General features: G+C 46.6%; 1 protein-coding gene across 1 annotated transcript in view; it reads left to right on the top strand.

Annotated features, from left to right (window-relative positions):
- mapkapk2a (MAPK activated protein kinase 2a) overlaps positions 1 to 15,392 on the top strand; it is a 206,568-nt gene extending 191,176 nt beyond the window's left edge. The window contains exons 8-10 of the mRNA XM_052034961.1: positions 4,934 to 5,019; positions 5,701 to 5,781; positions 6,714 to 15,392. Of these exons, the coding sequence (XP_051890921.1) occupies positions 4,934 to 5,019; positions 5,701 to 5,781; positions 6,714 to 6,854 (308 nt within the window). The 3' untranslated portion in view covers positions 6,855 to 15,392. The remainder of the gene's footprint in view (positions 1 to 4,933; positions 5,020 to 5,700; positions 5,782 to 6,713) is intronic.
- Positions 15,393 to 21,308: the final 5,916 nt, after the last annotated feature.

Here is a 21,308-nt window from a genome sequence, read left to right as displayed (position 1 = left end):
GAGGAGGTACAGGAGCCTGAAGACCCACACTCAACAATTCAGGAACAGCTTCTTCCCCTCTGCCGTCAGATTTCTGAACAGTCCGTGAACCCATGAACACTTCCTCATTATTCCTTCTTTTTATGCACTATTTATTTACTTTTGTAATTTATAGTAATTTTATGTCTTGCACTGTACTGCTGCTGCAAAACAACACAATTCACATCATATGTCAGTGATAATAAACCTGATTCTGAATTCTGTCTTGTCACATGTACCAGGAAAAACTCCTAAAGAGTAGAGTGACTATAATAGATGTAATGAATAGATCTGCTGAGAGCAGCTTGCAAATAACCACCACGCTCTGGCACCGTCTTGAAGACAGATGTGTCTGAAGTTTTCAGCAGGATTGGGGGCAACAAAACAGTCTGCTGGAGGAACTCAATTGGTCGAGCAGTATCCGTAGGGAGAAAAGAAATGTTGACGTTTCAGGTTGGAACCCTGCATCAGTCCCGAAACATTGCCAATTCCTTTCACCCTACAGATGCTGCTTGATCCGCTGAATTCCTCCAGCAAATTGTGTGTTGCTCCAGATTCCAGCTCTTGTGTCTCCATTTAGCGGGATCTCTCTAGCCTGGGTGTGACTGGTGGGGAGTTTCTCCTGAGGGACATTACATGACTGAACCTGGGATGCAAACAGAGGGAAGGTACAGAGCATTCATGCAGAACATACCTACTGTCCAGTTTCTGCCCCCCAGCAGCCAGACTGTGATGGCTCTCATACATGTTGGCTAATAAACCAAAATGTGGTCTCCTCTACATTGGAGAAACCAAACACAGATTGGGTGGCCGCTTAGCAGAACACTTCCGTTCGGTCCACGTGGAGCTAGTTACTGGTCACTTTTATTCTCTATCTCACTCTGACCTCTCTTTGGCCTCTTGCACTGTTCCTTTACAGAGGACCATCTCACATCAGATGAAGCATCATGACCATTCCTCTCACTACTTGTGCAAAATGAAAGGGAAGTGCAGATGGGCAGGGATTCTCCTGATGGGAGAGCATGAACATTGCAGGTTCAGTGTTTCAGGGAATTTTAAACAACTGGGAGACCTGTGAGGAAGGGCAACGTAGAATGCATCACTCCCTCCCTCCCTAAGTGCCAAATCCTCTCCATTGACAACTACCATTGGATTCTTGATGCTTGAATGATCAGAAAGAAGGAGCTTGTAATTAAAAAATTGTCAGCAAATTATTCATGGTTTTAAAACTCCAACACCCTACTGCTTGTCCTTAGCAATAACCTTCCAGATCAGTTGGATTGAACTACCACCGGGGCATGGTGCCTTTCAATGGCTGCTGCTCGGTTGCACCCTCTCACAGGGTGGGAGGGTGTGGGGTTGGTGGACATCAGATGTCAGCAGTGGGTGATTATGATGAGCTCCTGCCTTTGAAGGACCGTCCTCCAACTGCATTGTCTCGCAGTGAGGGGAGGCAGTCTGGGGTGGTCGGCTGTGGAACAAAGGCAAGGAGTTTGCTCCTCTCACTGCTGCTTCTCACTATTGATGCCACCGAGGCTCGGAGGACTGTCTCAACAACAGACTGTGTACCTGTTGTAATCCAGATCAGACGGCTGTTGTTGAAGCCTCCGGACCTACGGCAACGTTGTAGATGCTGAAACGCAATTAGCTGTTCCCCTGAGAGCAGCAGAATCCTCCTGGCTGTCAGCTCCTTGTTCACGCAGAACAACAATCTGGGCCTGGGTGGCATCTGTCACGACAGTAATCTGATACTAGATGGCTGTCACTGTAATTCTGTACTCACTGTAATTCCATCTTCGTGGCTGTGCCTTGGATCTGCAATGGTTTAATGTTACATTGTCTGTTTAATGTGTTCTTGGCAGAGTAAAGATCTGCTGGAGTGGAGCATTAAGTTGTGACTTGACTGTGACTGATTTAGTCCTGACTTGACCGTCACTGGCACATGTACTGGGCTGGCACAGTACGGTATGGACTGGCCCAACCTGAGCTCAAATGTTTCACCGGAAGGAACACACGAGGCACTCTGAAGCTGACCCACACGGTTGGGTCCCAACAGGCTCGGGGCAGTTGGTCAAGCTCAATGGGGGAGCTGTCTTGGGATCAGGCTGCGACCAGAGAGTCATGAAGACGGACTGACTTCTGCCTGTACCTCCAGGAATGCAGAGCCCTGCCCGTTCAGCCCCAGATGGAAGCGTTGATGCCACAGAGCACTGCAGCACTGTTCCCGTAGTGGAATAGCTCACCCCCAGCAGTGTACGCACCCCTGCACAGGGAACTGGTGTTGGGCAGGTCCATGCTCCATGACATCTCGCAGTCTACCTATCAGGTAGACAATGCTCCGAGCATTTGGTCACACATCCCCATCAGCTTTCTCATGTGGGATTCGTCATATCTCCCCTCTGTAACCTCTGGGCAATACTGACCTGTGACTTTTCACTTCTCACTGCCAGACTGCTGGGTTCCTGTCGTATCTGGCCCTACCACAGGACCCAAGTGCCAGATATCTCCACATGACACAAGCTTCTCTAACCTACCCTCCAGCCCTCGTGGTGAGGGAGCGATGGATGGTATAGGACAAGATACAGGTGTACCGGGGGATTCGGTGCTGTGGTACCAGTAATGTCGGCTTGTGTGGCTTCAATGCCCATCCAGAGGAGGGCACCTCCAGTGGGGTCCGGCCCTCTTGTGGGAGGGGACCCCTCTCTGACGGGACATCCTTCTGAACCCATGCATCTTAAATCTGGAAGACAATTGTGCAATACTACTTCAATGTGCACCTGTGTTGTTTTAACTTGTTTCACTCTGGGTGTCTGCCTCTGGGTGTGAGTGTCTGCCTGTCTGTTGCTGGGTGTGTCTGTTGTTGAGGTCTGGGTGTTGTAGCTGAAGGCAGCAGAAGACATCTCTATAGAACTCTGGTTAGGCCGCATTTAGAGTATTGCGTGCAATTCTGGTCACCTCACTACAGGAAGGATGTCAAGGCTTTAGAGAGGGTGCAGAGGAGGTTTACTAGGATGCTTCCTGGATTAGAGGGCATGTGCTATCAGAAGAGGCTGGACGAACATGGGCTCTTTTCTCTGGAGCGGTGGAGGCTGAGGGATGATCTGTTGGAAGTGTATAAAATTATGAGGGGCATAGATAGGGTGGACAAGCATTACCTTTTTCCCATTATTGAGCGATCCAATACCAGACGGCATGCATTTAAGGTGAGAGGGGGTAGGTTCAGAACAGACGTGAGGGTTTTTTTTAACTGAGAGAATGGTGGATGCCTGGAATGTGTTGCCTGATAGGGTGGTGGAGGCAAATTCATTGGGGGCTTTTAAGAAGGGCTTGGATGGCACATGAATGAGAGGAAAATGGAGGGATATGGACATTCTGTAGGTAGGAGGGATTAGCTATGTCAACAGAATATTGTGGGCCAAAGGGCCTGTTCTGTGCTGTACTGTTCTATGGTATATGTTCTATGTAAGGTACAGGTACAGTGTTGGACCCTCACTTTGCCATATCCACTGGTGATTCACTATCTGTGGCTACGTCTTGTCATCTCCTGTTCATCCGTTGATGGTCCCCTGGGCCCCTGTCACAAGAGACCTCATTCTCTTGTGATAGAAAATGATAGAAAATGATCGAATGATAGAAAAATAGGGGGCTATGTGGGAGGGAAGGGTTAGATAGATCTTAGAGCAAGATAAAATTGGCACAACATTGTGGGCCGAAGGGCCTGTACTGTGCTGTAGTGTTCCATGTTCCTAGTCTATATCTCCTTAGCCAGGACCTGGGATGTCAAGGTCTGAGGAACGGCAGGGCATCCTACCTTTCCCCTGCCTCTTTGATGTTTAGGCACTGGATGGCTCAGCACAGAAATGGTGTAGAGGTTTGAGCACAGACATGTCCTGGTGGGTTGGAGAACGAGGTGATTCAGTGCTGGCAACTGCAGGATGCTTGTCGCTTAATTGTCAGGACCCGCTCTGCTTGACAGGTAGTCGTGTTGGCCAGTGAGAGCTTACTCTAGAGTTCTTACATTAATTGTGACTGACACCCTACCCAATGGAAATCAGTGTGGTTGGCCCCGCATTGGTTTGTTTTATATCCATACAATGATGTGGGCTTCATAGGCTGAGCCAGCAGTTAGTTACCCGTCCCTAGTTGCCCTTGAGAAGGTGGTGGTGAGCTGCCTTCCTGAACTGCTGCAGTCCCTGAGGTGTGGGTGCACCCACAGTGCTGTTTGGGAGAGAGTTCCAGGATTTTGACCCAGCGACGGTGAAGGAACGGCGATTATATTTCCAAGTCAGGATGGTGTGTGGCTTGGGGGGCAACTTCTAGGGGATGATGTTCCCCGTGCTTTTTCTGCCCTTGTCCTTCTAGCTGGTAGAGGTGGTGGGTTTGGAAGGCGCTGTCTGAGGAGTCTTGGTGAGGTTCTGAAGTGCATTCTGTAGATGGTACAAACTGCTGCTACTGTGTGTCGGTGGTGGGGTGAGTGTGTGGGTGTGGGTAGGGTGTCTATCAAGTGGGCTGCTGTGTCCTGGATGGTGTCGAGCTTCTTGAGTGTTGTTGAAGCTGCACTCACCCAAGCGTGGAGTGTTCCCTCACACTCCTGAGCCTTGTAGATGGTGGCAGGCCTTGTGGAGGGGAGTTACTCTCTGCAGGATTCCCAGCCTCTGACCTGCGCTTGTAGCCACGTTGTGTACATGGCTGCTCCAGTTCAGTTTCTGGTCAATGGTAACCCCAGGACATTGATAGTGGGGGATTCAGTGATGGTGATGCCATTGAATGTCAGGAGGTGATAGCTGGGTTTTGTGCCCATCAGTTAATCCTGCTGTTCAGGTGTGAAGGAACTTCCCTGCCTCTGATCTCTGAGACACTGTAAACTCAATTGTGATTCTAAATTCCATTGTGTTTGTTTGTTTGAATTTTTCAGCCAAACAATTGATCAGACACCTTCTGAAGACTGAGCCAACGCAACGCATGACCATCATGGAATTCATGAACCATCCGTGGATTAATGTACGTAGTTCATTGCAGATGTGGGTTTGAAGCGAAATTTGAAGTGAAAAGAAATGAGTTCATTTCCCTTTACCTGATCAAGTTGTTCTTGGGTCTTTTTTCATCAACTTCCTGACCAGAGTTTTCCACCAATTCTGCCCTCTCTGGTGGTCAGAAGCTCAATGTGGGTTGTCTGAAGCTCTTCCAGCTCCAGTGACAGTCACCAGATGAAAAGATTGAAGGTTACAAAATGACAGGGGAGGACTTTCAGAGAATTGCAGGACACGTTATTCAGATGTAACTTCAATCCAGGAAACTTTCCAACCTCCTCCCAAGGTGTAATTGGGGAATGTCAGCTCCCTGTTCTGTACCCTGGTTGCCAGGGAATTTTCTAAATAACCAAAAAGCTCTGATAATAGTTCTGCCTCTGGTTCATGATGATAAGACTTCCCTTGGAATCTTCCATATCCGTTCTTTGCTTCTAATGCAAGGGAAGATCCCATTTACGTTTCAGATACTGTACCTCTCCTCACATTAAGTTAAAGTAGAGCCAGATAGTTTAGTTTTAATCTGGAAATAACCTCAAAACACTTTAAAAGAGACTTCTGTAGTCTATAGTTTCTGGTTCTGTCCATTGACAGAATTTTGTTTTGGTACATTGAATGGGGACTGATTGTACTCTGTGGTATTCCCAATCTGTAGCAATCGATGCAGGTACCACAGACGCCTCTTCACACCAGCAGAGTCCTGAAGGAAGAGAAGGACCTATGGGAAGATGTGAAGGTAAAATGGATTTCAGTGCTACTCCATGGCCTAGTGTTGGAAAATCTTGTGTGAGGCTATCCGTGGAGGTGAGAGTTATGTCTCGGGTCAGGGAATGAGCAGATACGGATGTGTCAGTGTTGTGCCAATTAAACAGGAAGAGTCCACTGTTAATGTCCTCTAAGTACCATTGCTCCAACCTTTCTTCTGAAACACTGGATTACAGTTACATATAATATCTTTGAAATTCTCCCAAAATACTTTGTTTATATTAAGCTATGCCATGATGATTTATGATGCATGGTTCACAGTGAGAACCCGAGAGGGAAACTAGATAAATGATGTAGCATTTGTTTGGGGAAGGATAGATGATCTCATGGAATCGTTAACACTCACTGAACCAGTCCCTGGGATGTCCGGCTGCTGAAGTGTCACCCCTTCAGACCGGTACTGGAGTGTCAGACCAGGTACAAGAGTGGGACTTCAGTCACTGCCTTCTGTCTCTGCCTGGATTGGAGAGCATGTCTAAGATCTATCTAACCCTTCCCTCCCACATAGCCCTCCATTTCTCTATCATTCATGTGTCTATCTAAGAGTCTCTTAAGTCCCAAATATATCTGTATCCTGGTGAATCTCGTCTGCACTCTCATTAGTGCAACCACATCTTTCCTATATTGTGGTGACCAGAAATGCACACGGGTACTCCTTGTCTTAGTCCTAACTAACCAACCCTTTATCCTTTGGGAAGGCAAGTAACCTCAATGAGCAGTTTCCTGCAGGAGACTTCAGTGTCTCCAGGAGCTGCCAGTTGGAGAAAACCTCAGGGCAAAGGCTGAGGAGCAAATCACTCTGCCATCTCCCTTCTGCTTTGACACAGGGACCCCGTTCAAGAGGAGGGAATAATGTACCGTCTTCCTCTTCCAGATTCTAATTGCAATGTTCTCTGCCAACAGGAGGAAATGACCAGTGCCTTGGCTACCATGAGGGTTGACTACGAACAAATTAAAATCAAAAAAATAGAAGAGTCTTGCAACCCCTTGCTGATAAAAAGGAGGAAGAAAGGGTTAACTGCGTCCACTGCAGCTGGGCACTGAGACACAGCTACACACAAAGTGGGATGGGAGGGGATGGGACGGGCGCCACACTGTTATTTTTAGAAAATTCTTTTTAAATGTCGCATGAAGTTGAGAAATTTTTAATCAGTGGGCTTTTTGGATTTTATTTTTAAATACTTTCTTTACCTCTCTCTCTTGAGCTGAGGTGAACATTCTGCTGTGAGACACAGTGGTTTTGTTGGGGGGGTGGGGACATGAGGGGGTGGTTCTTAAACTAACATAAAAGGACAGAGTTGGGGGTTAAGGGTTGGCGATCAGCTGGTGAATCCTGTGAAGAGACTAGCGTGCTCTTAAACTGAGTATTCCTTTCCAATATTTGCGTTCGATGTAAAGCTTAGTTGAGAGAAATTTCCTTTGTGTCTTTTGTTTTTTGCAACTTGTCCTTCTCAAAGCTTTATCCAATTACTTTAAAGCCATCTTAGTTTCATGGGATTCACATTGTGTGGTTTTAAAAGGGTGAAGTATTCACTATATTTGAACTTTTCTAAAATGCTGAAATCTTTTATCAGAGGCATGCATTAATATTTCTATGGATGTTTATTCATTATCCACAACCCCGTCATTGCCCATGAACTGAAGAGGTTTTACAGGATTCCCCTTCGGATTCAGATTGCTGTATGAATTTTTACAACAAAGAAGATGTCAGATGTTTCAGATGCGTGTAGTTGTGCTCTGACTGACCTGTGACGATGTTAGCTGTTTGCCACTTGACTACACTACTGCCTACTTTCTAAATGGCACAAGTAGGGAGACAATTTGGGTTCATTGGGATATGGTCCCAACTGCAACCATTGCTGGTCACTCCTGTTAACGCCCGGTGGGGCATTTGTCTGTTCCTCATGCCTCCTGGCAACCAGCTAATTCTCTCCACATTGTGCCTTGATATACAATTACAAAGTGCAACACTATAGGAATTGGACTAAGCTGCATTATGCATTGCTGTGCATTAAGGTAAAACTCCATCAAGGCTTTCTTTGGCCTAGTCTTGAGACATCGCCAGCGATGAGTCTCCTCTGCGGTAAGTCTCACCCAGAGGACAGGGTTGGAAACCTCGATCATGGTTGTCTGCTGCCAAAGTTGAACTACTCAGTTGATCCTCCAGTGTCACTGCAATCAGTCTCTTGCATCTCATTCTATGAGAGGGACTTGGCCTGGCAGACAATGCCCAGCGAGTCTGCTGAGATGGCAAGCAGAAAAATGAGAATGCAAACTAAAAGCTAAAATCTAACTTTGACAATTGATGGAATATGACTTACAGATCATGATTTTTTTTAAATCCTTTGTAGTTTTAGCAGATTTAATTCCTGAGGTGGAATGCAAATTAAAAGTCTTAGTGAATTAACTGCAGTAAAAATAACTGTTGGGAACTGTTCATTAGATCTGTATAGAGATGGCAAGCCAAGTAGTTTTTTTTTTACAGACTTTGGGCTTTTTAAGAGAAAGGAACTTTTGTTTGTATTGGCAGAGTTTTTTGTGATAAAGTTTCTACAGTATTGGAGACACCAGAGACGGCAGATACTGGAATCTGGAGCGATACACAATCTGCTGGAGGAACTCAGGCAGCGTCTGTGCTGGCACCTGAAGCAGGGTTCTCGATCCAAAACATCCACTATCTCTCTGCCTCCACAGATGCTGCTCGACCCACTGAGTTCCTCCAGCAGTTTGTTTTTTGTTGGAAGTGAAAGTCTGGATCAGTATTTTCTCTGCTGTCTTAGCTCTGTATTGTGACCACACCTTGTTCTCGTAACTACTCATAGGGTATGGCAACAGTTTAAGAAAAACATCCTTGATGAATTGTTTGATGAGATGTGTGATTAGAAAGCACCTTATCTCATGATAACACAGAAGGAGGCCTTTGGGCCCATCAGGTTTGTGCTAGCTCCCAGGAGAGCAATCCCCATCAGTCCCATTTCCCCCTCCTTATTTCCCTGTATCCCTGCTATTTATTCTCTCTCACACATGCCCACCAACTCCCTTCTGATTCTTGTAATTAAGGGGTCATTTACAATGGCCAATTAACCTACCAACCCGCACGAGTTTGAGATGTGGGAGGAAACCGGAGCACACAGGGGAGACTCACGCGGTCACAGCCACCACCTGAGGTCAGAATTGAACCCAGGTCACTGGGGCTAGGAGGCAGCAGCACTAACCGCTGCGCCACCGTGTCATCCACATTGGAGCTGGGCAAGAATGTCCTAATTTCTGCCACACTTCTTCGGAAGCACTGACTCATTTTAACAAAATAGCACAGTAAAAATACTTATAGATTTGTTTTAAGTTCCTTGTTACATGACTCCATTAGACATGTCCAATTTTGGATGCTGAGGCGATAGTCATTGGCACCTCAGATTCTGGAATTATTAAAGCACAGTGGACATGTGTCAATGCCTCACTCTGTGACATTGATTGGAAGTTCATGCAGTGTGTTAACAGGTCACTTGTTACCACAAGACCCCAGCTAGTGAGCTGCTCTCCATTCTTGTGAATGGCACCACTTCCTTCCCAGAAGCAGGCTGAAATAATCTCAAAATTTGTTATAAATATTGTCACCCTTAAAAACAATATTCCAACAAAGTAAACTTGGTCCACTGCCCTAGAAGTGCTGATAGTGAGTCTTGCACCTTGCACTTGGTCAGACCTCCCAGTTGGTACCCATCAGACTGATTTACATTTGCATTGACCACAGAATAACTGAGTCATCCTGGCAACTTGCCTTGAGTCAAAGAATTATTTATTTTAAGCAAGGTTCACCTGTTTTTCTTGAGCCACATAGAAATATGCACACAATATTCTGTAAGACAGGTATGCTAATATTAGCTTTAATTAAAAACTATCCATTTATAACTGCATAATAATTTATAGCCAGCATCTGAAACCAATAATTATCTCCATCTGTTAAGAAAATTGACCCAGGGGTTTGCTGTATTTTGTTTTTACAAAATGGAGAAAGGATTTGGTTTTTCGTGACATGGTACCTCACCTTTAGAGATTTCAACTAGAAACTCCACACCTGCTCCAGTGTTCGTGAGCTTCCAGCCCAGTGAGGACTTTTGCAAAGATAGAAAATTGTAACGGACAGCATCTCGCACCCTTTCTGTTAAAGAGCTAGAATCAGCCAAAAACTAGGAATCGGGGGGGGGTGAAGTATATTTGAGATGTCTAGACAGAAGAATTAATAGAAGTTGAAATTTATCTAGTAAACACCAATGTTACATAAAACTTGGGTACTTCTTAGCAAGTTCTCTACTAGTGAGTGAGTGTTGAGGGCAGGCTATTGATGTGAGGACTTAGCCTTGCATCTCATATGTAATCAGACCTGGTTTACATTGACCACAGAATAATTTAAAGCCTCGAACCAATCTATGTGACTGTTTGAGCCTCCCACCCCACTCTGTCAGGGCCTTCTATTCTATTCCTCCACCCTACCACCCCCATGATGTATTTTTTTATAACTTTGAGGTGTCAAAACATGATATCTGATTACACCTCTCTCCCTCTGGAAAACGTGCATCTTCTCATAGGGAGGGATATCATGCCCCAAAGTTAAGTTATGGGTGATTTAGTCCTTGTAACCTCCGATGAGATAGTCAATAGTTGGTGATGGGAAACTATGCTTCTCTCTAAACCACATCAGAACCACATCCTGTGAGAGCTGGAAGGCAAGCAGTCAGAAGGTTGGTCCAAACCTTGGTGGGATTGAGCTGTCTCTGAGGAATTGTTAGAGAAGTATGAGCTGTGATCATGTCTTCACTGATCGTGTGTGTGTGTGTGTGTGTGTGTGTGTGTGTGGCTATTAAACTTGTTGATAACTTTCAATCCTATTGAGGCAGATTGCAGGTTCCACTGTGGGGGTAACTAGTTGCCGAGGGGAGGAAGGCAGGAGCAGTCAGAGGTGGATTGAGTCAGGGTCATGTAAGTCTAGTGTGAACCAACTGTGCAGGGTGTAGGAGCTATTTCCAGTTTAGACCTTGATGATCAGTTGTTCTCCATATTCCACAGTCTGTTTTGTCTCTTTAAGTGTAATGCATGCTTGTCCTTATTAACTCTCCTGTTGTTCAGGAAGTTGAGAAAAAACAGAGTAGGCAGCCCTCTGATTGGAATTCACAGTGGTCTCCAGGAGAACTTTGTGCAGTTATCTGTTGCAAAACTTGTCTGTAGTTGCTGAGGAAGCAACGAAACCTCTCACCACCCAGAAACCTCAGCCAGGATCCACTCCCCTTCCTTCCCTCTGGTCTTCCTCAAATTTTCCGTGGGAGGTATCATTCGGAGCACAGAGGAAGTCTCAGGGTGGGACGTAGGGGGAAACGTGAATGTAGTGGTGACCTACAAGAGAGGGGACACCGGGAATTCCCTGGGAATTTTCCGTTGCTGCTCCAATGTGTAGCCTTCTCCATTCTGAGGTAACGTATAGACCAATGGTCACCAAGTGCAGTGGGAATGAGCAAGGACGCTGAGTTCAATATCCTTTGAGTAGCTTAGAATGAGACCCCAGTGTCTCCAAGATCCACTTCTGTTAGTGTCTGCTGAAACCCTCATCCACACTTGTTCCCTCCAGAATCGAGGGTTCTTTGCGCTCCTTCATTTCATTCTATGTAAACTCAAGGTTGTTCAAGTCTCTGCTGTCATCTGACCCAACTTGCATCACATCCCATTCACCTCTGCTCCCTGATCCTCACTGGTTCTCAGAAAGCAACACCTCTGTTTTAAACTTCTCAGTTTTTTGAAATCTCTCTGTAGTCTCAGCCTCCCTGTCTCTGGAATCTCCCCTGGCCCTCTTATACCCTCCAACATCTCCGCATTCCTCCAATCCAGGCTCAGAGTCGTAGAGTCGTATCTGATTCCACCTCTTCCTCTGGCAGCGAGTTCCAGATATCAACATATCTGTGTTTTAAGAAAACTTTCCCCTCACATCCCTTTTTAAAACTTCCTCACACCTTAAACCTATAACCTCTTGTGTTGACATTCTTACCATGGAAAAAGGATTCTGACTATATACCCTATCAAACTCTCTTATAATGTTATACACCTCTATCAGGTCACCCCTCAGCCTCCTTCACTCCAGGGAAAACAGTCCCCCCGTCCATTCTCTCCCCATAACTAAAGTCCTCCAATCCAGGCAACATCCTGGTGAATCTCCTCTGCTCTCTTAACACTGCAACCACATCCTTCCTATAGTGTGGTGACCAGAACTGCACACAGTGCTCCAAGTGCGGTCTAACCAACATTTGGTAAAGTTGCAACATAACCTCCTAACTTTTGTACTCTATGCCCTGAACTACGAAGGCAAGCATGCCGTTTGCCTTCTTCACCACCCATCGACCTGTGTTGCCACTTTCAGGGAACTGTGAACCCCAAGGTCCCTCTGTTCACCATCATTCCTTGGTGCCCTACCGTTTACTGTGTCTATCCTACTACTATTTGACTTCCTAAAATGCATCATCTTGCATGTTGGGGTTAAGTTCCACCTGCTGATGTCTGTACATCCTGCTAGGGCACTACACAACCTTCCTCGCTATCCACAACACCACTGACTTTTGTATCATCTGCAAACATTGGGTGGCTAGGGAATTTAATCCCTCCACCACAGGTGGCCGTGACTTCAGCTGGATGGACCCCCAAGCTCTGGACTTCCCTCCTGAATCCCCACCCTCCTTACTCACCTCTCCTTTCAAGATGCTCCTTGAAACCTACCTGTCACTGCCCAAGGCTTTTGGCCACCTGTCCTTTTGTGTGGCACCAATTTTGTTTCTTCGCTTACAGTCCTGTGAAGTGCGAATTTGTTACAAGTGCTGTGCACTTGGAAGCAGTTGCTGGGATTCCAGGGAAGCCCTTTGGGAGGAGGTATTGGTGTGACTGTTTCATAACACAACACACTGAAGCAATGGTTTTCCAACAGTACCAGACCGGACTAAGGATGTAACAAATAAATAACTCTTTATCTGAAAGCTCCTGCAGTTTGTTGTTAGCACCAAGTCAGAAAAGTGAAGTCAGCTTCCTGGAGCAGCAGATCCCCATTCATTAGTGCAGGGAACTGACAACTCCTTGGAGTTAGCACCCAGGGTACCCCACATGCTCTGCTGGGCGGTGCTCTTGTTGTGGCAGCCTAACCTCATGCTTATATTCTGCAAGTTCCTTTTGCTCCATAAACAATTCCTCAAGGGCATCTCTATACTATATAAGGGTATGTTTAAAGATAGATAGCCCTGCCTTCTGACATTTCAGCCCCAATCTCCTGGATACAAAGATCGGGGAGTAGCTGCCTAAAATAGCCGAATTATGTGAGATCCAGGGAGCTTGGAATTGTAATTGGTTTATTATTGTCACATGTACCGAGATACAGTGAAAAGCTTTGTTTGTGTGCCATCCATACACATCATGCCGTTCGTAAGCACATCAGTATGTCAAGGTAATAATAATAAAAGAATGCAGAATCTAGTGTTACAGTTACAGAGAAAGTGCAGTGCAGGTAGATAAATAAAGGGCCACGATAAGGTAGATTGGGAGACCAAGAGCTCATCTTTTAGAATATGAGAGGTCTGTTGAAGAGTCTGATAACAGCAGGATAGAAGTTGTCCATGAGTCTGGTGGTATGTGTTCTCAAACTTTTGTATCTTCTGCCCAATGAGAGGGGGGAAAGGAGAGACTGACCAGGGTGGGAGGGGTCCTTGATTATGTTGGCTGCTTTCCCAAGAGTCCATGGAGGGGAGGCTGGTTTTGGAGATGGACTGAGTTGTGCTCACTACTCTCTGCGATTTCTTGCAGTGTCAGGCAGAACAGTTGCCATTCTAAGCTGTGATGCATCTGGATAGGATGCTTTCTGTGGTGCATCTGTAAAAGTTGATGAAGATCATCAGGGACATGCCGAATTCCCCCTGCCTTCTGAGGAAGTAGATTCGCTGGTGTCCTTTGCATGGAGCTGAGGGAGCTCCTCCACTGGATCTGCATCATTGCCTCCACGAGAGTAGCTGTTAGATCCACAACGTCAACATGCAGGTCTTGAAACTAGTTGATGGTCACCTGGCGGAGCCTTAGGAACTTCCCAGCAAACACACATTGGCCAGTGGTTCATGAGGAAGGTCACTGCCCTCATGGAAGAGCCCTTCCTACTGCAAGGACCAATGTTGTGTTTCCACTCCAGCTCTCAGCTGCTATTGCGTTAACTCTACCCATCACGGAGACTGCCGCGTGGGGCAGTATCAGATGTTTCGAGGCAGTGTGTTGCAAATTTCCTTCTTTCTCACATACACACACAAGCTGCCAGTGTTAATCTACAGAGTAGTTTAGTTTTGTAAACAAAGCTTGTATATAGCAGAAAATACCACGTAGGGTATCTGATAGACTGATAGTGATTAGAAACTAGTGAGGTTTCACCATGGGAGACCCACAGTCTCCCACTCAATCCAGGTACAAGTCACCTTTGGGCACAGGACCAAGTGTGTCTCCAGTGAGGACCTCAGCCGTCCACCACACTGACTCTGTTACTTTGGGTGGGTTTGTATGTGATCCTGTATGAGAGGAGGAACTGTTGGAAGTCGACGGTAGGTCAGGCAGGGTATGCACCTTGTGTTGGCTCTCTCCCTTCTCAGATTGACATCTCCCATTGACACAAGAAAGTAATGCCTAAAAGTGGGACCATTGTGAACCTTTGTAACGACGAGCAGAGACTTCATCTTGGGAAAAATCCAAACCCCCATTTTAACTGAAGCCACAGAGCAGGGATAGGGTGGGAATGGACAGTGTTCATGGTGATTGGGAGGGGTTGACGTGCCTGACCCAGTTAAAATGGGTCAATTTTAAAATTCTCATTTTCAGATGGTCTCTCCCCTCCCTGTCACCAGATCTCCTAGCCCTTCAACCCTCCTGGATTCTCTGTTCTTCAGTTCTGATCCCCTGGTCATCTCTGAATGTAGTCACTCCACCACTGCAGCTGCCTGGACCTGCGTCTGGGCCTGTGTCTAAAATTCCCTCTCTAAACCTCTCCACCTCTCTTGCCCTCCTTAGGACACTCCCTCTGACTAAACTTGTGGCCAATCGTTTCCTTGTGTGATGATGCCCTTGTGAAGCATCCTGGGATGTCTTTATAGCAATAGCATTCCGTACATGGAAGTGATTGTTGTGCCCATTCTGTGGTCTACGTGGATGGGAGTGGTTAAAGTTGGAGCTTGGCTCTGGGTGTGTGTGTGTGTGTGTGTGAGTGAGTGAGTGAACTCTGATCAGTGATCATTGCCTGAGCTGCTAGTTTGAAGCCTGGCAGGTCACATCTTCAATTCTTTGCCTCCACTGTACACTGAAGTCACTCTTACAGTTCCGTATAATTGCTGTGGTGTTGGTTACAATGTCCGGTTTGTCTTCTGTATGAAATGTCTCCTTGGAATTTTCATTCTCAAATCACACAAGATGATCTACTCTTTGTTTATTTTTCTGTTTTTGGGGCAGGTTGGGGTTGTGTTACATTCAGTGACTGTACCACATTGTAATCGAGGACACCATTCAGCAATTAAAAATTATATTTATTCAAACCTGCTGCCGCTTTTGTCTCTATCAATTAGCTGTGTGAAAACACAACGGTGAATCCCACACCCATCACCCTGAGTTCCCGATCCAAAGCCACCTCATCTGTATCAGTCCTCCTCACCCAACACTGCTGACCCTTTCGCCAGTCTCTAGGATTCCCAATCCACCTAGACCCCTCCCTGTGGCCCCTAACCCTCCCAAGGCTTATCCAATGGGACATCGAACATCTCAATGTTTCCATCACTCTAACCTCCGCTCTCTGAACTTGCAGCCCCTTGCTCACTAAGGAACAACCCTACCAAGGCTGGAGATCAGACCTCTCTTAAGGCTGAACATCAGCTCATTCATGTCCCATAGCTCCCTTGGAACCATGACCCACCACTGAACATCAGGCTATTGTCTCCCAGACTGTCAGTGACCTCATTTCCTCAGTGGATCTGCTCTCCACAGCCTCCAGTCCCCCAGCTCCACATTGCCAGCTTCTACCTCCTCCCTGTGGTCCACAGGCAGGCCTGTCTTGGTAGACCCATCGTTTCAAATGCCCTTGCCCTATGGAACTTACTTCCTACTTTTCTCCCATTGTCCAGTCCCTTCTCACTCACCTCTGATGCCCTTTGCCACTTTGGCAGTTTCCAGTTTACTGGGCTTCCTCATGGACGTCCAGTAAATCTACACCTCTGTCCCACACCAGGATGTCCTCATTGGCTTATGCTGCGTCTACAGACAGAGGCCCAATCAGTCCCCCTCTGACACTCTCCCATACCTGGCTACATTGTACAGCTTTAGCTTCACTCACACCCACCAAATCAAGAGTGTAGCTATGGGAACTTGCTTCATCCTTCCTCAGGCACACCTTTATCTCCAGTACACTGAACCATACAGGACGTGCAAATCCCATCACCTTTACTGCCAGTCTCCATCTTGCTCTCACCCTCATCTCCATCTCCAACTCTTTCTTGATTTCCCAATCTCCATCTCAGGGGATAGATTAGTGACCGACATCCATTACAAGCCTGCAGATTCCCAAGAGTGTTTATAAGTTGCTCTTGTAATATCTCATATCCAATTAGTTCATGAAAGCTGTCTAAATCAGCACGGTAGTGTAGCGGTTAGCATAACACTATTACCAGCAACCTGGGTTCAACTCCCATCGCTGTCTGCGAGGAGTTTGTAAGTTCTCCCCGTGTCTGCGTGGGTTTCCTCCGGGTGCTCCAGTTTCATCCCACATTCCAAAGTCGTATGGGTTAGGAGCTGTGGGTATGCTATGTTGGCGCCGGAAGCGTGGTGACACTTGCCGGCTGCCCCCAGCACATTCTCAGTAATGCAAAAAGATGCATTTCACCGTGTGTTTCGATGTACATGTAACTAATAAATATCTTATATCCCATCCTGTTTCCCAGCTCCGTCACATCTACTCTGATGATGAGACCTGCCACACCAGTGCTTCGGAGGTGTCTTTCTTTCTCCTTGACCGTGGTTTCCACCTCACCATTGTTGACCAGACTCCCAAACACTTATATTCTGTTTCCTTCACTTTGATCTCAATTCTTCTCTTTGTACTCTGAGCGAGGACAAGAGTTCCCCTTGTCGTCAGAGTCACACGCACGAGTACATGTATGCACACGTGCAATGGAAAACGGATTTGCAGCATCACAGACACATAGCATCACATAAGCAGCAATCACAAGAAAAACATAAATTATACACAATTTTAACAAGAAAGAACACAATTGGAACAAAAAAAATCCATCTTAGCGCAAAATGATCAAAGTGGTCATGGTGCTGCTACACTGTAGTGATTAGGGTTGTGCCGGTTGCTTCAAGAAGTGAATGGTTGAAGGGAAGGAGCTGTTCCTGAACCTGGTGGTGTGGGACTTCAGGCTTCTGTACCTCCTGCCCGATGGGAGCTGTGAGAAGATGGCACTGCCCGGATGGTGGGGATCTTTGCTGATGGATGTTGCCTTCTTGAGGTAGCGCCTCCTGTGGATACTACTGATGGTGGGGAGGGATGTGCCCGTGATCTATAGGGCAGAGTCCACTACTCTCTGCAGATTCTTACATTCCTGCGCATTCAAATTGCTGTACCAGACCCTGATGCAACCAGTCAGGATACTTTCAACAGTACATCTACCACAGAACCATAGAACAATACAGCACAATATAGGCCCTTCTGCCCGCCATGTTAAACCACGCTTAAGACTATCTAACCCCTTCCTCCCACATATCCCCCTATTTTAACTTCATCCATATGCTTATCTAACAATCTCTTGAACTTGACCAATGTACCTGCCTTCACCACCGCCCCAGGCAGCGCATTCCATGCCCCAACCACTCTCTGGGTAAAAAGCCTCCCTCTGATATCTCCCTTGAACTTCCCACCCATTACTTTAAAGCCATGCCCTCTTGTATTGAGCATTGGTGCCCTGGCTGTCCACTCTATCTATTCCTCTTAATATTTTGTACACCTCTATCATGTCTCCTCTCATCCTCCTCCTCTCCAAAGAGTAAAGCCCTAGCTCCCTTAGTCTCTCTTCATAATGCATACTCTCCAAACCAGGCAGCATCCTGGTAAATCTCCTCGGCACCATTCCGACGCTTCCACATCCTTCCTATAATGAGGTGACCAGAACTGGACACAGTACTCCAAGTGTGGTCTAACCAGAGTTTTGTAGAGCTGCATCATTACTTTGCGGCTCTTAAACTCGTTCCCCCGACTTATGAAAGCTAACATCCCATAAGCTTTCTTAACTACCCTATCCACCTGTGAGGCAACTTTCAGGGATCTGTGGATATGAACCTCTAGATCCCTCTGCTCCTCCACACTGCCCAGAATCCTGCCATTTACCTTGTACTCCACCTTGGAGTTTGTCCTTCCAAAGTGTACCACCTCACACTTCTCCGGATTGAACTCCATCTGCCACTTCTCAGCCCAGCTCTGCATCCTATCAATATCCCTCTGCAATCTTCGACAGCCCTCCACACTATCCACAACACCATCGATCTTTGTGTCATCTGCAAACTTGCTAACCCACCCTTCCACCCCCTCATCCAAGTCATTAATAAAAATCACGAAAAGCAGAGGTCCCAGAACCGATCCTTGTGGGACACCACTAGTCACAGCCCTCCAATCTGAATGCACTCCCTCCACCACAACCCTCTGCTTTCTACAGGCAAGCCAATCCTGAATCCACTAGGCAAAGCGTCCCTGGATCCCATGCCCTCTGACTTTCTGAAGAAGCCTACCATGTGGAACCTTGTCAAACACCTTACTAAAATCCATGTAGACCACATCTACTGCACTACCCTCATCAATCCTCCTAGTCATCTCCTCAAAGAATCCTATCAGGCTTGTGAGACATAATCTTCCCTTCACAAATCCATGCTGGCTGTCCCGAATCAGTCCATGATTCTCTAAATGCTCATAGATCCTATCTGTAAGAATCCTTTCCAACAGCTTGCCCACCACAGATGTAAAGCTCACTGGTCTGTAATTCCCTGGACTATCCCTACTACCTTTTTTGATTAAAGGGACAACATTTGCCACCCTCCAATCCTCTGGTACCATTCCCACGGACAACGAGGACTCAAAGATCCTAGCCAATGGTTCAGCAATCTCCTCCCTTCTCCTCGTGAAGCAGCCTGGGGAAATATTCCGTCAGGCCCCGGGGACTTATCTGTCCTAATATTTTCTAACAGCTCCAAAGCATCCTTTCTCTTGATATCTACATGCTCCAGAACATTAACCATAACAACACTGTCCTCGGCACCATCAAGGCCCCTCTCCTTGGTGAATGCTGAAGAGAAGTATTCATTGAGGACCTCACTCACTTCCACAGCTTCCAGGCACATCCTCCCACCTTTGTCTCTAATCGGACCTACCTTTACTCTCGTCATCCTTCTGCTCTTCACGTACATGAAAAAAGCCTTGGGATTTTCCTTAACCCTACTCGCCAAAGCCTTTTCATGTCCCCTTCTTGCTCTCCTCAGCCCCTTCTTTTCCTTCCTTGCTACCCTATATTCCTCATGAGCCCTTTCTGATCCTTGCTGCTTACACCTTATGTATGCTGCCGTCTTCCTCCTAACTAGTTGTTCCACCTCTGTCGTCATCCATGGTTCCTTCACCCTGCCATTCTTTCTCTGCCTCACCAGGACAGATTTATCCCTAACATCCTGCAAGGGATCCCTGAACAATGAACACATCTCCATAGTACATTTCCCTTCAAAAATGTCATTCCAATTTACACTCGCAAGTTCTAGCCTTATAGCCTCATAATTTGCTCTCCTGCAATTAAATATCTTCCCGTCCTCTTTGCTCCTATCCCTGTCCATGACAATGCTAAAGGTTAGGGAGCGGTGGTCACTGTCCCCCAAATGCTGTAGAAGTTTGTTAGAGTGTTCAGTAACATGTGGAACCTCCTTAATCTCCTAAGAAAGTACAGACACTGGCGCGCCTTCCTTGTGATTGCATCTGTGTGCTGGGCCCAGGGCAGGTCATCCGATATGTTAATGCCCACAGAGTCATACAGCACAGAGTCATTCGGCCCATTCTGTCTATGCTGACCATTGGGCACCCATCCTTATTAATCTTAGTACTTGACCTGCAGCCTTCTATGCCTGAGAGATTTAAGTGTTCATCTGGACAATGCTATTAGTGATTCTTCTTCCACCCCTCTCTCCGGCAGTGCATTCCAGGTACTCACCGCTCTCTGGCTGAAAAACAACCCCTTCAATCTATAAATTTCTTCCCTCCCCCCACACCCTAATCGATGTCCTCTAGTTTTATTCATCAATGACATGGAGAAAGATTCCTGAAGTCTGCTCCAACTATACCCATCATAATTTTTTATATACTTCGATCTAGTCCCCTCTTAACCTCTTCCGCTCTAGGGAGAACAGATCCAGCCTATCCAGTCTCTCCTCATAACTGAACTGCTCCATACCAGGCAGCACCCTGGTGAATCTCCTCTACAAGGAGATCCCTCTTGTCCTCAGGAGGCACACCACCAGCCTCCACAGTCAACAGAACATCCTCCATAATTTCTGTCACCATCAGTGCGATTCTTGATAACAAGGTAACCCGAGGGTCAGTGGCTACATGTTGAGGTTATGATCAGATCAGGTGTAATGACTTTGGATGGCAGAACAAGGTAGAGGGGCTGAGTGGCCTACTCCTGCTATTTTTGTGGACTTGTATGGGATTCACCAGCAGACACATCTTCCCCTCCCCTCTCCACACCTCTCAGCATTCGACAGAGAACATTCTCTCTGTGAGTCCCATGTCTGTTCTATTCCCGTCAACCTTTCTTCTTCTCACAGTACTTTCCCATGCAACACGGGCCCTTTAACCATTCCCTTCCCAGCAACCAGAGAAACTTTCCTCACAGCTGAAGCCACGATTCACTCTCACCTCCTGCGATCTGGTGTACTGTGGCCTCATGAAGAAACCACAGGCAGCTTGGGCGATGGCTTCGCGGAATAACGTGGTGACCCAGCTCTTCCAGTTGTCTGTCTCTGCCCAAGTCCCACTCTGAGTTCTCTGCCTTAGACTGATGGACGGCACCACATCTTCTGTCTGGACACGATGCAGCCCCTGAGATTCAAGAGCGAATTCAACAATTTCAGATAACCACCACTATAATAATAACTCAGCTTTTCTCTCTCTTCGGACACTGTGACTTGCTGGGGATTTTCCAGACTTTGTTTTCTTTTCAGATTCCAAGCAAGACCTGCGTTCTCTATCCCAGGTGCCAGCACTCTATTCCCTCTCTCTGTGTCATCATTCATCCCTCCAGTTCTGATGAAAGGTCATCAACCTGAAAATCTTAACTGTTTCTCTTCTCACAGACGCTGCCTGACTTGCTAGTTTTGCTTCTTGACGAGAGTGTGACCAGTTGGTCCGCACGCAGAAGGCCGAGAAAC

The sequence above is a fragment of the Pristis pectinata genome, chromosome 20 (assembly GCF_009764475.1).
Source record: "Pristis pectinata isolate sPriPec2 chromosome 20, sPriPec2.1.pri, whole genome shotgun sequence".
NCBI lineage: Eukaryota > Metazoa > Chordata > Chondrichthyes > Rhinopristiformes > Pristidae > Pristis > Pristis pectinata.
This window is presented reverse-complemented; position numbering and strand designations above follow the sequence as displayed.